Here is a 17,023-nt window from a genome sequence, read left to right on the forward strand (position 1 = left end):
GGGTTCTTCTGGCTCACTTCAGACTTCTGTGATGTAAACAGTGTATTTTTTTTCACAACATAAACCCAAATTCCAACCCCCACACCAAGCCTGTTAACATAAGAGCATGAAGAGTTTAAGAGCTTAATGTATGTTGATATGTTTTAACAAATATATGCATCCTTATTAAAAAAATTTTCCAGCTTTAAATTTTTACATTTTATAGATAAAGGATAACTTTTCCTCTGCTTTGTTAATCACAGTAGGTCATTGTCTTGTAGTAGTGTAATATGATATATTCAGGTATGGATAAGAATTAGTTTGCTACTTGCTACTTAATTCTTCTAGACACAGTTAAGTCCAGTAGCTTATGTTTATCAAATGATTACCTCAGAAGTATTAGTAAGACCTATGTTAATTTCCAAAATGAAAGTAGTTCAGAAACATTCCAGCTAATATGTTTTTATTAGGCTTATTTGTTAAGGCTTGTTAACTCAAGCATAGCACCAGCCTAGCATGGATCAGTCTGGTTTGGACATTGATCTGGTGACGTGAATCATATTATTCTGCTTAATTTGGCTGATTCCTATTCCGGCTAACGCAGTCATCTCTTACCACACAGTTTTGAGTAAGATAGGTGAACCTTGTACCTTTGACTAGATTCCTAAAATCTGATATTCAACCTGTACAAGATGATTTGCTCCACTGTCTTGAGCAAATTAATTGTGTGGCTGTAGCAACTGTGGATCTTTATCTTGTTCCCAGCCTTTAATTTCACCAGAAGGATGATTTTAAGTTTTTGCGATTTCCTATGTAATAAATTATCAGGATTAGGCCTCAATTTGTTTGTTTATTTTGCATAGTACAAAATAAACGTTAAAAAAATCCCTGTCTGCTAAATTATCTTTGATTTTTAATTGCCTAATATCACTTTAAACTCACAACTGTTTCATCTGGGAATTCATCTCGCAATAACCTCTGGAATACTCGTTCCCCATATTGACATTTTCTATTTATTGTACTATTTTGTGCAGCAGAATTTTTGCAGAAATCTATAAAAAAATGTCCCTGTCAGAGATCTCCAACACCTCTGAAATACAACACCTTACCCTGCCCCTTTCACATTCACATTACTATATTTTGGTGAAGAGCTTGCTAATCTGCAGAGGAAAGCACTATGAGAAAAGATCTTTAGACCTATAACAGGAGAAAAAGGATTCATATGATGGTCGACTTCTACCTTCTCAGCCGTAGTGTATTACCTGCATCACTTGATTTCATTGCAAAGCTAAGAACTTAATGGTGGAAAAGGTTTAACTGTACTTCTGATATTAGGACAGGATATGATTTTGTCATTTAAGCTCTTCACTCTGAGAGGATATTGATTTTCCATTGGGCAAGCGTTACTGAATTTTGATATAAATAACCCTTGAATAAATATTGTTTCTTAGAAAATTAAACAAAAACAAACAATAAAAAAAAAACCCACACAAATTCAAAGCAACAGCTTCTGACCTATCTCTAATTCATGATCGTTTTTTTTTTCCTCCTTTTTCCTGAGCGCTAGGTGATCACTTTCACGTCTCAGCTATGTTGGCTTACATCTGAAACAGAGCTTTTACAAATAGGATTTATATATATATATATATATATTGGCAGAGGCCAAGGGTGTAAAACTTAAACAGAACATCTTATTTTAGTAGATTATTGTTGCTAGAGGAATATGGTTTATTTGATTGTGAGAATGGTCCCAAAATTTTCATTCATAAGGGTTGCTTTGTATATTTTTGTTTCGCTTACATAGCAGGAGTTCTTCCTCTGATTCAAAATCTTTGAAAATTAATGGGAAATATTTGCTGTAACTACAGTGAGCTTTGAATTATGCATTAACAGATTCAGCAGGTTCACAAGGAAATTCTGACTCAGCAAAAACATTGGATGTTTCTACTTTTCAGTATGTATCTCATTTGAATCCAGATATTATGAAGTAACTAGCTGCGTGATTAGAGTTGAGACCATTATTAAGTATAATAATTATCATAGACCAAAGCAGTAAAAGTCATTGCAAGCCTTATAATTTCTGATCAACTCTACATGAGTGGTCAGGTATGTGGTCCAAGCTCTTATTCACACAAGCAGCCTTTTGACTTCAGTGGATCTGCTCATACGAGCAGTATACAGTAGACAGGTGAGCCACCAGTCTAGATGAATAACTCTGTCTTACCTTTGTATTCTTGCTCCCCTAAAAAGTAAAAATGCCAAAAAGTCACCTGGACAGCACACATACTTTCAAATATCTGGATTTCCATTGAGAGCAACTCTATGTGCCTGCACTCATTTTATTTCAGCTATGTTGTCATTCATCTGAAAATGCATATTTACCTGCCTTGAAGTAAAACATGAGATAAACTAAAGTGTCAGTTTAGGAAAACTCTTGGTCTACTACTTATCATCAAACATGAGTGATGTCATCAATTACAAGCACTTTCTCATACCATGGTTTAGACATTTAAAGAAAAAAATCCCAAGGGAAGTCCCTGAAGTAAATATAATGATGTAGTGAAATAAAATTACTTTTCAGAAAACTCATTTTCTCAGTTGTCATCCCCACATAGTACAAAGATGAAAAGAAACAAAAACATTTCAGTATAGTGCAAGGAACGCACCTTTATTAGCAGACTGATGCAGCCCATATTATTTAATGAATCATTTTAGATATTCATTTTTCAATCAGTATGCAAAACCACCCAGTAAGCAAAAGCACTCTCATTCCAGTGATGTGACCTTTTTATTTTAGATGTAAATAGCTATATAAGATGTCACAATATCTGAATTCGGGCCTTTTGATTATAACACTCAATACGAATAGCACCAACTTGTGAAAAGAGCTGTAAGAAAACCTTAAAAATAAATATCCTCAGAACACATATTTTTTTCTCTCTGTTTTCTTATCACCTACGCATGAAAATAAATGACAGCCTTAGCTTCTGGGATCTTAACAATCACTCTCAAACCTACCAGAAATTTCTCCTAATTATATCTTTTTAAAGGCTGTAGTTTGGTTAAATAGGGCCATTTCTGTCTTGGAGTAAATTTGGTTCAAGAAGCAAACTGTAGTGAAAATATCAGAATTTTCCAAGATTTATACAGAGATGTTTGTGTATCCTGTGATGTATTTTAGACTTGACTTGAATAATGTTTCAGTGCTTTCTGGCTAGAATTATGAGTTGTGAGACTGAAAATGGTCCTGCCTATAGCACTATTTCTTTTCTTTGTGCACACACATTTCCTGGGAAAGCAGATGTTGGGCAACCATGTAGGTCCCAGGTATGGGCAAGTAACAGAGTGAGGCTGGAAGAGTTTCTGCGACATACTGCTGTCACAGTCTGGGCATTGTTGAGGTCTGCTACACAGTGTCAGTGTTGAAAACAATTACAGCTGGGGCCAAATAGTTTGGAGTAGTCAAATATAACTCACATAGCTACCAAAGTTAGATACCGACAGCAACAGCACTGGCAGTATACCAATGACCACACATTTATTATTGTAATGTAAATAAGAGGAAGTGTTAAACACTACACCACAAGCAAACAAAAAAACAACTTTTTTTTTTCCTTACATCCTTGCTATGTTGCTGCAAAAAAACATGAATAACATTGTGACCTGCTTCTGTTTAAATGTTTCCTTGTTTCTTACGCCCATTATGAACTCTACTTACATGTTGAAGTTGATCTTGAAAGAATTTTTAATTCATTATTCATTATTAACTTGTTTTTAACTCCATGTTCGTTCTGATAGTGTTATGGTCTTACTAGTGAGTGTTCAGTCACTGGAAGGCAATTACATGAGTTTAAAGCTTAAGATGATCAAATCCCAGCTTTCTTTTTAACCATTTTGTAAATGCTAAGCTCTAGTTTCATTTAAAGAAGAAAATATTGGAACAGTTTGCCCAGAGAAGATGTGGAAACCCTGTCCTTGGAAGTGTTCAAGGCCAGGTTGGATGGGACTGTGGGCAGCCTGGCTGAATGGGTGGCAACCCTACCCATGGTAGGGGAGTTGGAACTGGATGATATTTAAGGTTCCTTCCAACCCGAGCTACTCTATGTCTCTATGACATTGCACACTCAAGAGAGAAGGAACAAAGAAATATGAGTGAATTGTCATAGAGAACAGAATTTACCCTTTCCAAAACCTAAATATTTTTACGGATTTACTTTTTTAAGGAGGGGGAGCAATTATTTTTGAGACCCTTTGCCCCAAACAGCAGCCACTAGCACTGATTTTCTGGAAGTGATGTCTAAGTAAAACAAAAGTGTATTCTGTGAATTGCCAAAAAGGGAGTTACTCTGTAGGAATGTGTTTTGGTTAGAGCATTACCAAGAAAGAGATCTGTGCTACTTGTGCTGTGGAGCTGAATGGGATTCAGATGCAATTTGCAATTATTTGTACCAGGGATTATTAGATAACATTGGTGTTATGCAAGTAGACAAGCAGGATTTTCTCACGATGACTTTTTTTGTAAATTCATTTTTTTCTGAAGTTGTGGAATATTCAGTCAATTTGCACACGGGAGACTTGAAGAAAGCAGATGCCACTGGTGAGGCTTATCTGCGTATTCAAGGAGAAAGGACTGACTCGGGGAAACGATGGCTTAACTCAAGAAACAGTCTGATTACTTTTGCTAGAGGGCAGGTAAAACAATAAGGAAAAACATAACTGAATCTGCAAGTATCTTTTTGTTATTTCTTACATTGGTGTAGAAATTTTTATGTACAAAGTATCAAAAATACTTCACTAACTTTTGCATTCTATGTAGGTATAATTTTCTCTATTAATTAAGATGTAATTTTCATAGGTAATGTATTAAGCATAATCAGCATTAGACAATAGTAAAGCAATTAGGTTGATGAAGTAATTTTGAGTTGAACTGAATATACTCTGAAATTTCTTCTTTAATACTCCAAACTTTTAAGGCTATGGAGATATTGTTCTTTAAATATACCTGATAGAGCTGATAGAATTTTTGTAGAATATCCTGCCCTTAGACCACAAACTTCTCTTGATTAACTTTCCTGAATAGTAATATCTATATTCCAAGCAGTATTTTATCTTTCATGTTTCCATTTTTTTCCCTCATGCTTCTTGCTTTTAAATATATCCTTGCATTTTGAAGGTTAAGGAGCTTTTCCTAGAAGAGTCATTCCTCAAGTAGTTGTAGGCATAAAGTAGCTAGGACAAATTTCAGATTAAACAGAAATATCTGTTTCAGATTGAAAGGGAATATCTACCTGACACTTTAGTAGACCCCCATTGTGTTCAGATTTGAAATAATTTTTTGTTTGTTTGTCTTAAACAAATAATAAAATCATTGGAAATATTTGCTAAAGGGAAAATGGGAAGATTTCATCACGTCTGTTCATCATGGAAGAGAGAAACATCTATCATATAAATGGTTTCTACAAAAAATCCTTACTCCAGTAGCACAGTGGTTGAAATCTTCCCAGATGCTATTTATTTGATTCTCATTTACCCACCTCCTTTCCACTCAGTTAACATATTTTTAGGGAAAATGAAATTGCTTCAGGTTTTTGGAATAATTAGATACCTGCAAGTTTCGTTGAGAATTAGGTTCTCATTCAAAGTAGTGTTTAACACAAGTAGATATTGTGATTTGGTTATTTTAGTCTATGAACATACAAGACATGAGCACTTTATTGATATCCATTAGTTGTAAAATTACTTCCTATTATGTACAGCAGTTTTTGATATTCATAATATTCATTGGAAAAGAAAATATCAGTTATCACCTTTACTGTTTAACTATGAACTATAAGACAATGGAATAGCGAGAATGAGATAAATTTACCTCCACTGAGATACAGAACAATGTCCAGATGCACAAAGCTAAATTGTTAAATATTCAACAACATTTTAACTTTAATTAATTTAAATTAACTTTAATTTAATTTTAACTAAAATATAATTTAAATTATTTTCACAATTCAGGTGGATGTTTTCAAAATCAAAGCAGTATACCTTGGCAAGTTGAAGCAAGTTCTTGTTGGATTTAAGAGTCAAAAAAAAGGTCAGTGTTTTTTTTTCCCACTTAAGTAAAGTAATAAATTTGAGATTAAAATTCACATTTCTTTTTAAATTTGAAATTGCTCTCAACTTTTGGATGTTCATTTTTTTCTGTTGGACTGTACTTCTCAAGTATCTAGCTTCACTAACAAGTGTGAAACATTCCTAGCAAATGTAGTGCCACTGTAAAATGGTAGAATTATTTGTGAAACCGTACTCTTTAAAAGTTACTATGCATTTGTGATTACTGTCAGCTAAGTCTTTGTTTTTCAAAAAGCAATATGACTTGATGCTTTTGCAATTGTTAACATTTTTTCTTTCCATTTTTGTATAATGGACATTTTCATTTTTAAAAGAGAATGTTTTTTTAATTTGAAATGATTCTCAGTTAAGATAAGGAAAGAGAATCAGTTACCAAGTTTGGAACTGTAACACAGAAGAAAAGTTGTTCTGGCCTCCTACTTTTTTTCTTCTAACCCATTAGAAACATATTCTTTTTTAAGGGATTCTGTATATGTGAGGTTGAGTGGCAGATAAAAAGGCTACACTGCCTGCAGGATATTATTCGTGTCCTCCCTCTGGCTCAACAGAAGCTCTTGGTGTTAAAGAAAATTGTTCAGCTCTTAAACAGTAACAGTACGGATCATCATAAATTGATATTTCGTTCAATCCTTTGGCTAAAATTTTGGCCCAACAGTGTTTAGAGGCAAGAGAACAAAGCTTTTACAGATTTGCCAATTGTGCAGATAATGTTGATACTGGAGACAAGACATCTTCAGTGCATGATAAACTGAGTCTCTTGTTCGTCTCTTGTCAAGAAACAAGACTGTAAGATGGCTCTGTATATTGAACATAAAGATGTGCATATAAAAACTGATTAGGGGACTACTTCTCATTCTCATTCGTACGTGGTAACAATCAAATGAATGATCAGACTTTCATTAACTTCACCAAAACTTGGAGTATAACCAAGTTTATCAAAACTCAAAGGTCTGAGCCTTGTTTCCAGAGAATCACTTAACTAGCCTCCTTCAAGAAAAAACCTTCAGCTATGTTTGTGGCTTATTAGATTGCACAGATCCTTGCCATAGAGGAAGTAGTGTTGAGTGGATTTTTTGATGGCTTATGTGGTAGAAATCCTGATATACTGTTTTCCTTTGGAATATTTGTAATACAATTTTGTATATGGGACCTTTTGTGTAGAGATCTCGCAGAAGCTTTTCCATCCTTTGAGGTATTGATAGATCAAATCTATCACTGCATTTATTTTTTCACTAGGTCTAGATAAATTTTCTTTATGAATTGTTCACTGTATCAAATATAGTAGAGTAGGAGAACAGACAGAAATGTACATGCACAGTCACAATATTTTCCGAAGTCACATTTCCTTAGGAAGTCAGACAAAAGAAAACATTGCATTGATTTTGCAAAGATAGAAACTTACAACTGCACACCAAAAATATTTTGTTACTTAAAAAGTTTAAATTAATAATGTTCTATTTATTTTCATCCAGATGAGTGGTTCTTAGAAAAAATTGTAATAAAAGAAGTCAGCTACCCTTTTTCTTCACATGTCTTTATTCATAATGACTGGATCAATAAACGCTCTAAGAAAGATTTTGTGGAAGTGGTAATTCCTCTCAAAGGTAAATACCAGCAGAAATGCTCTTTATTTGTGTGAATTGCTATTGCATGACAAAGGAGAATGAAGCCAGCACATGGCTACTTCATGGCTACTCATCTACAGCGTAGGCAAAACCAAACACTGGTACCTCAATGGTGAGCGGCTGGGGCCTGATCCAAGGTGAATTATGCCTTCTTTAAGAAAAGGAGGAGGGGGAAATTATGCTTGGGATGAAAACGGTGGGAATGACCCACCATCAGTGGATCAGCAGTGACCCACTGCTTCTAGTTCTTGCTCCTGCTGGAGGAGATGGTAATGCATAGTCTAGCCTTTCAAAAGTTGGTGTATACTCTCAGAACTTTGGTGAGTAGTTGTAGGTGCCGGCAGCATGTACAAAGCAGGGAAGATGGGCATGAAGCAACTTCCCTGGTTTTACGCACCTTTATAGAGCTAGAATGAGTAATGTGACTTTGCTGCCTAACTTGTCTGTGCCAGACCCAGTCATAGTAGGCAAAATAATTTTATGTTGTGGTTCATACTGTCTTATAATTCAGATATGGGCTCTGAATATATGTTTGTTTCCAATACAGAAATGTCTGTGACATCTCTTACAAAACAAATTAATACTAAAAGCAGAGGACGATGGCAAATGCGGGTACACTGTGTGCACGTACCAGAAGATACGCCTGTTATTCAAGTTGTTGTATTTGGAAACAAAGGGAAATCTCCTGCACAGAAAGTTGAGAATCTGAACGATAATCCATTTTTGGTTGGTTTCTTCTTTCTTTCACACACATTTTACTGAAGGGTTATAGTAAACTAAGACTTGCAGCTTATGAATGAAGTTCCGTGTACTGATTCTTTTTTTGTTTGCTAGAGTTAATGTTTACACCTCCATATCTTATTAAACAGCAGTTGAAGAAGTTCTTGCATGTGGGCTGATGCATATGACTTACAGAATTCTCTTATTCAGCAAATGACAACTTTGGCATGAAAAACCTCCCTGACTTGCATTAGGCTAGTAGTCCTTAACAGTAAGGTACTTATTAAAGAAGTTATTTCGTACTTCGTTTACTTTTTATTTCTCAAACCTCATCTAATCTGTTTTCACTGTTTAGAAGCTGTGTACCTTTACCATGAGCCTGGAAAAATACTAATTCTGTAATGCGCATATGAAGTTAATGGCAGTTTCTGGGCAGGTGTTTGAACCTGAGCCATATTTTCTCTGAAGTTTTTATTCTTAAAGACGAAAAAAACCCCAATAATTATTAATCTTTTGCAATTTTTTAAAATTTATTTTTCTAACAGTTGACTGTTGGAGATGTTGGAGATATAACAAAACTTTCATTTCTGTTATCCAGTCCATGTTTGAGAAGAGGAGTTAAGCTTCACAAGGTATTCCAATATATTCTACATATAAACATATTCTGCTTAATACTTGTATAAATAGCTTTTGTTGAAAAACATAGTTATTTTGGTTTTATACTGCATCATCTGGACCACATGTCTTGTGGCTCAGCAAGATTTTGTCTATAGATGGTTGCCAACAGCTTCTGGATCTCTTTGAGAGCAGAGGCACCTGTTTCTGCCCACTGAAGCACATACAGTCATACCTATTCACTTCTGTGCAGATCCATACTGCACCATGATACGGAGGGCAGCGTTTTCTCCTGGTGTTAGGAGATGCCAATCCCTGTCTGGAAATATTGATAGCCCCCTGATACAGTGTGACCTAACTTTGGAAAGCCATTAAGCTGACACTTTTTATTTATTCAATACAAAGCATTCATTAATGGACCTTAAACATCTGATTGATGTTTAATATGTACTTAAGGTTTCTCACACAAAAACCCCAGGCAACCCTACAGGCTTGGGGAGGAGTGGCTGGAAAGCTGCCTGACAGAAAGGGACCTTGGTGTGCTGATGGACAGTTGGCTGAATATGAGCCAGCAGTGTGCCCAGGTGGCCAAGAAGGCCAGTGGCATCCTGGCTTGGATCAGGAATGGTGTGGTGAGCAGGACTAGGGAAGTCATCTTGCCCCTGTACATGGCGCTGGTGAGGCCCCACCTCGAGTACTGTGTTCAGTTTTGGGCACCTCAATACAGAAAGGACATGGAGATGCGGGAGCAGGTCCAAAGAAGGGCAACAAGGCTTGTGAAGGGCTTGGAGAATATGCCCTATGAGGAGAGACTAAAGGAACTGGGGCTGTTTAGTCTTGGGAAGAGGAGGCTGAGGGGAGACCTTATTGCTCTCTTCAAATACCTGAAAGGTGATTGCAGTGAGAGTGGGGGTGGTCTCTTCTCACTGGTGACAGGACAAGGGGAAATGGCCTCAGGGTGCGCCAGGGGAGGTTTAGGATATCAGGATATCCTAAATCTGTATCTGTAACTTTTGAAGACTTACACACTATAGAAAAGCTCATTTTTTTCTTACTTAACAGCAGTTTTTCTCCCTTTGCAAAATAAAATCATTTTTACTTTCCTAGAGAATATAGAAATACTATATGATTGGAAGATAAAGCTCACACTTAGATGCAATAATATAACTAGAAAGAGCTTAATGTTTAATATAATTTTTAATAAAATTTGGCAATAGAAATGGGCATATAATACTAAGAATGCTCTAAGTGTAGTTATTCATTTGAAATTCTGAAATTGCAACTATATATAAGACAATTTAATCCATATCCTTCATTTCTGTTCTAGCTTCATCTGGGAGAGAGCTAATAGTAGCTGGTATGATGCCATGTTTTGGATTTAAGAGAGCAAACTGATTGTTTCTGAGCAATGCTTACACTAAGTCAAGGACTTTTTAGCTTCTTGTACTGTCCTGCCAGTGGGGAGGCTGGTGGGGCATGAATAGCTGGGAGGGGATAAGTCAGCTGACCCAGACTGGCCAAAGGGATATTCCGTACCATATGGCATCATGCGGAGCAATAAAACTGGGAGAATTGGCTGGGAGGGGGCAGCTGCTGTTTGGGAACTGGCTGGACATCTGTCAGCAGGTGATGAGCAATTGCATTGTGCATCTCTTGTTTTGTATATTCTTTTATCATTATTATTATCATTATTTTCTCTTTATTTTCTGTCCTATTAAACTGTCTTTATCTCAGCGCACAAGTTTTACCTTTATCAGATTTTCTGTCCCATCCCACCAGGGTGGGAGTGTGCGAACATCTGTATGGAGCTGAGCTGCTCCTGGGTTAAACTACAGCTTGGTTCCCTACGAATGTTCCCCGTATCTGTGCCATGAAAAACAGGGATATAAACAGGCTGCAGAATCAGGGGCTTGCACCATTGTAGCTCTCCTTATGCAAAATGAGGTATCTTTACAAAGAGAGCATGTGAGTTAAAAATAGGAAGAAGGACGGTTTCTTTGGGAGTGGAAATAAAAAACAAAATATTTCAGAGAAGCAGATGTGTTTCTACTTTTTCCTGCAGCTTCGGCTGAAAGATCTGGACACTAAGCAGGAGTTGAGCTTTCCCACTGACACACAGTGCCTGTTTGGAGAAGATGGATCTGAGACTGTGACAGAGCTTGCAGCAGTCAGACCAGACAAGGCACCACTCAGAGGTATGCTGCTGAACAAAGAGTGAATACATAAGGAAATACATAAACACACTCATACAAAGTTGTGAACTACCTAATGGAATGAGCACAATCAGCAAGACTATAAAGCATTTTATAATGAAAAGTATCACTCGGAATTATTTTTAAACATTCTGTCAGAATGTCAGAGTCCTTAATAACATGAATTGTGCATATATTTTTTATCTGTTTTAAAGCAACTGTCATTTTGTTTTCACTAGTCTAAGTACTAATCTGAAAGTCTGAAAACTGCAAAGTGCAATTAGTATATGTCTACTAAAATGTTCAGAAAAAGACTGATTTACACAAGGTGAGGGACAAAATTGTGTCAAAAACAAAGGCACGTGTATATTCATAATGGCATGATTCACAGAAAGAAAAGAAAAACATTGTTGAGATTTTCTTCGAATCCCTTTTCTGCTCCAGCAAGACTCTGTTTCATTTAATCACTGTATTTGAAAATATGATAAAATTTTCCTTTGTTCTGATTACATTGCAAACAATATTTAGCAAAGAATACTCATTCATTATACTCTGTCTTCTTAGTTAAAATACTTTGCATTTGCCACCTAACTTGATCTTAATAGTCTGTTATAACATTAAAATCTTCATGTTGTTCACAGAAGCCATTTAGAAAAAAATCCTCTGTCTACTGTCTCAAGCCATATGTACTATATAACTCATCAGCAAAAGTCATGGCAAGCTGTCCTTTGTGTTGAACAATAATAACAGTAATGTGTATCCAAATAAATGTTGACCCTTAACAGATTAATTGATGGTCACCATTTCTCCTGAACAGGTTAATTAATGGTGGACATAATTATCAGAGTGCCAGACTAAAACAGAATGCAGCTGATCCAAAACAAATAGTATATTTCATCTGTGTTCTATCTGTGTTTATTCTATGGTACGATGTCCCCTGGGAAACTGTTCTTAAGGGTGTAGGAACAGAGCAGAGCTGGCCGCTCTTTAAGGACACCCTCCTGAGAGCGCAAGAGCTCTCCATTCCCCAGGAAAAGAAATCGAGCAGAGGAGGCGGGCGACTGGCATGGCTGAGCAAGGACCTGCAGCTTAAACTGAGGGAAAAGAGAGAAATGTATGTGAAGTGGAAGCAGGGTTGTGTAGCCTGGGAGGAGTATAGGGCTGTTGTCCGCATGTGTAGAGATAGGATCAGGAAAGCCAAGGCACAGGTAGAGCTAAACTTGGCTAGGGATGTGAAAAATAACAAGAAGGGGTTCTACAAGTACATAGGCAAGAGAAGACAGGTCAAGGAGAGTGTTCCCCCTCTGCTAAATGAGGATGGAGAAGTGGCTTCCTCAGACATGGGAAAAGCTGAGGTGCTCAATAAGTGCTTTGCCTCGGTCTTCACTGGTGGTCAGGCTCCCCGTGTCTGCCAGGACCCTGAACCTCAAGGTGTGGGTGAGAGGAGTTTATTCTGTCCCCCCGTAACAGTGGAACAAGTTCAAGACCTCCTCATGAAACTGAATGTGTGGAAGTCCATGGGGCTGGATGATATCCATCCTAGGGTTCTGAGAGAGACGGCTGATGTGGTTGCCGAGCCGCTCTCCATCATATTTGAAAAATCATGGCTGTCCAGTGAAGTTCCCGGTGACTGGAGAAAGGGAAACATTACTCCCATTTTTAAGAAAGGGAGAAAGGATGACCCAGAGAACTACAGGCTGGTGAGCCTCACCTCTGTGCCTGGGAAGATCATGGAGCAGATCCTCCTAGAAGACATGTTAAGGCACATACGTGACAAGGAGGTGATCCGAGACAGCCAGCATGGCTTCACCAAGGGTAGATCTTGCCTGACCAATCTGGTGGCCTTCTACGATGAAGTGACAGCATCGGTGGATGGGAGGAGGGCGATGGATGTCATCTACCTGGACTTCTCCAAAGCCTTTGACAGGGTCCCTCATCACATCCTTCTCTCTAAATTGGAGAGGTAAGGATTTGAAAGATGGACTGTTCAGTGGATTAAGAAATGATTGGCTGGACACAGCCAAAGGGTTGTGATAAATGGTTCTATGTCAGGGTGGAGGCTGGTCACGAGTGGTGTCCTCCAAGGCTCAGTCCTGGGATTGGTGCTCTTCAATGTCTTTATCAATGACATAGACGATGGAATCGAGTGCACCCTCAGCAAGTTTGCAGATGACACCAAGCTGAGCGGTGCAGTTGATACATTGGAAGGAAGGGAAGCCATCCAGAGGGACCTGGACAGGCTGGACAAGTGGGCCCATGAGAACGTAATGAGGTTCAACAAGGCCAAATGCAGGGTGCTGCACTTGGGCCAGGGCAATCCCAGGTATTTATACAACCTCGGGGAAGAAGTACTCGAAAGCAGCCCTGCGGAAAAGGACTTGGAGGTCCTGGTGGATGAGAAGCTGGACATGAGCCAGCAGTGTGCACTGGTGGCCTGCAGGACCAACTATGTTCTGGGCTGCATTAAAAGAGGAGTGGTCAGCAGGGAGAGGGAGGTGGTGGTCCCCCTCTACTCGGCTCTTGTGAGGCCCCATCTGGAGTACTGTGTCCAGGCCTGGGGCCCCCAGCACAAGAAGGACGTGGAGCTCTTGGAAAGAGTTCAGAGGAGGGCGACCAAGATGATCAGAGGGCTGGAGCACCTCTGCTATGAAGAAAAGTTGAGGGAACTGGGCTTGTTTAGTTTGGAGAAGAGAAGGCTCCAGGGAGACCTCACGGTGGGCTTCCAGTACTTGAAGGGAGCGTATAAACAGGAGGGGGATCGATTGTTTGTGAGGGTAGATAGCGATAGGACAAGGGGGAATGGTTATAAACTGAGATAGGGGAGATTTAGGTTAGATATTCGGAGGAGGTTTTTCACTCAGAGGGTGGTGACACGCTGGAACAGGTTGCCTAAGGAGGTTGTGGATGCCCCATCCCTGGAGGCATTCAAGGCCAGACTGGATGTGGCTCTGGGCAGCCTGGTCTAGTGGTTGGCGACCCTGCACTTTGAGGTCCTTTTCAACCCAGGCCATTCTATGATTCTATGATTCTGTGATTCTATGATTACATTGGTATATCCTATCTGAATTTAAGAACACTAATCTACAAGGATTCAAGGCTTGTTAAATGCCTCACATAATGATTGATATTCTTTCTGTTGATTTCAGTGACCGCTGGATAAGACTCCAAGAAAGTGCTTTGTTCATTTATAATAGCAAGCATGGGATATTGTATTGATTCATGAAGGACATATCATCTCTAATGGTGTACTGTGTTGTGAGATAGTTAACAAAGTTAGAAACTCAGGCAAAACATTAATGTCAAAAACAAAAACTTCATTTCTTGGTCTTGAAAGTAACCTTTCACCTAGGATATCCTGTTTTATAATGACTGGTAATTACACTGCTAAATACACTGATTTGGTAATGTTTTTGTGTCTCTGATTTTTCATGACAGAAGTTCTTTACTCAATCAGTGTTCATACGGGAACATTGCCTGCATCAGGGACTGATGCAGACATATTTATAACTATATTTGGAGAGCAGGGAGATTCCTGCAAAAGGAGACTAAGAAAATCATGTTTTGAAAAAGGACAGGTTAGTAGTTAGCTATGTTTCTTAACTGTTTTTTAAAATGTTTCTTTTTATTGCTTTCTTTCACAGACATATTTCTTTTCTGTTGTCAAGTACAAGCACTGATGTTACACTATTGTAACCTGTGGAAAATGTGTGTTATTTACTAAGTATGGATAATTTACTTGAATTTGGATTGTAGAGTAAGAATAGTTCAAGACGCAATAGATTGAAAAGTCATAAACCATCAGTAACTGTTCTTAGTAAACTGTTCTTTTTATACCATCTGATAGTGATGAGACAAAGGAGAATGGTTTTAAATGGAAAGAGGGGCAATTTAGGTTAGATGTTAGGAGGAAATTCTTTACTCAGAGGGTGGTGAGGCACTGGCACAGGCTGCCCAGAGAAGCTGTGGGTGCCCCATCCCTGGAGGCATTCAAGGCCAGGTTGGATGGGGCCCTGGGCAGACTGAGCTGGTTGGAGGCAGCCCTGCACATGGCAGGAGTTTGGAACTGGATGAGCTTTAAGGTCCCTTCCAACCTAAATAATTCTATGATTTTATTATTCTATGACTTCATGATTAGAAGCTGAAATTAGACCCAATGATATATAAAATTCTGAGGCTTAGATTTTTAAGTTGTTTAGGAAAGTTATATCAGAATATCAGGGCTCTTTTTTGTAAATTCTTCTTTAAAATCTACTGTGTAAAAAATATGTCCTGATATTGGTGGAAAAGAGATTTTAAATGCGTTAGCTTTCATATATTAAATAACCAATTTATAAATATAATCATAAACAAGTGAAACTGCTTGTAAAGTTACTGTTACAGCTCAAGATAAACACTAGGAGAGAATTTTTGGTTAACCTTTGCCAATTACAATATAAATGATAACATCTATCTACATAACATATTAATGCATACTCTGGAATCAACGTGGATATGACTAGATAGGATCTTAAATACACCTTTCAGTTATCTCTGTATGATAAAACAGAATCCTCTATACGATAAAATAGGTTCCTCTATACTTGTTTCATACCTTTTCTTAAGATCTCTCATGACTGAGGTGGCATAACGTTCCTAGGCAGTCTGCTCCACTGCTTTGCTAGCTTGACCCTTAGATATGTTTTCCTTTATTTGTGTTACCATGTAAAAATATTTTTTCAAGTCTAAAATAATAGTAGATTGACCATAGCAGTTTACCACAAAAATTTCCACGGTCCAGGCTCTTATTTCTGCTGGCAGCAAAATGCTGATTTCTGGGTAAGAGTATATAAACAGGAAAAGAATAGTATATACTCACCAGGCTGCTGTCCTGGCCTGTAGTGATTGTCAGCTAAATATGTAATATTTGGAAGAACATGCGTTTATCATCCTAATTACACTTGCATGTATATTTATTCTGACTCCTCTACTCTTTTTTCTTCCTTGTCAGGGATCTGTTAGCTCAGCTCTAGGTTTTGTATTCAGACAACTTGCTATGAATGGTCTGTGTGATATAGCATAGCATTCAATAGCATACAGAACACCTACATGCTAGTCTACCTGGGTTTTTTGTTTTGTTTTGTTTTTGTTTGGTTTGGTTGTTTTTTTATTTCACTCTTTGCAGTATACGGCTGCCTCAGTACAAACTGTATTATTAAAATACAGGAAAAAGTTTGTGGTCTTAATTAAGTGGGTGATAGTACTACAGGCAATGGGAAGAATTAATAAAGGACAAAACCGTACGTAGTCTGTGACATATCCTGGAAAAGATACCTTAAAAGAATCAATTAATGTAGCAGTTTCAAGCTGAATGTTAATACAGAATATTAAGCTGAAGGACGTCATGAAGCCTCCTCTCAGCATCCTCTTCTCTGGGCTGGACAAACCAGGGGACTTCAGCCACTCCTCATACGTCTTGCCCACTAGGCCTTTCATCATCTTTGTAGCCTTCCTTTGTATGCTCTCTAATAGTTTAACATTCTTCTCACGTTGTGGTGCCCAAGCCTGTACCCAGTGCTTAAGGTGAGACAGCACAGTGCAGAGCAGGGCAGGACAGTCCATTCCCTCACCTGCTGGCAGTGCTGGGCCTGATGCACCCTGGCCCTTTTGTTTGGCAGAGCACAGTGCTGACTCAGATTCAACTTTCCATCAACCAGAACAACCAGATCCCTTTCCACAGGACTGCTCGCCAACCTCTCTTTCCCCTGTCTGCACACATATTTCCTGGATTGT

At 38.1% G+C, this 17,023-nt stretch overlaps 1 protein-coding gene across 8 annotated transcripts in view; it reads left to right on the plus strand.

Annotated features, from left to right (window-relative positions):
• The window catches only part of LOC110394957 (lipoxygenase homology domain-containing protein 1), a 207,494-nt gene that overhangs the window by 142,181 nt on the left and 48,290 nt on the right, over positions 1-17,023 (plus strand). For all 8 annotated transcript variants that reach the window (XM_021389041.1, XM_021389040.1, XM_021389039.1 and 5 more), the window contains 7 exons: positions 4,520-4,671; positions 5,986-6,064; positions 7,575-7,706; positions 8,275-8,453; positions 8,993-9,079; positions 11,125-11,257; positions 14,690-14,829. In XM_021389041.1, the coding sequence (XP_021244716.1) occupies positions 4,520-4,671; positions 5,986-6,064; positions 7,575-7,706; positions 8,275-8,453; positions 8,993-9,079; positions 11,125-11,257; positions 14,690-14,829 (902 nt within the window). The remainder of the gene's footprint in view (positions 1-4,519; positions 4,672-5,985; positions 6,065-7,574; positions 7,707-8,274; positions 8,454-8,992; positions 9,080-11,124; positions 11,258-14,689; positions 14,830-17,023) is intronic.

This window comes from Numida meleagris, chromosome 2, assembly GCF_002078875.1.
Source record: "Numida meleagris isolate 19003 breed g44 Domestic line chromosome 2, NumMel1.0, whole genome shotgun sequence".
NCBI classification, from domain to species: domain Eukaryota; kingdom Metazoa; phylum Chordata; class Aves; order Galliformes; family Numididae; genus Numida; species Numida meleagris.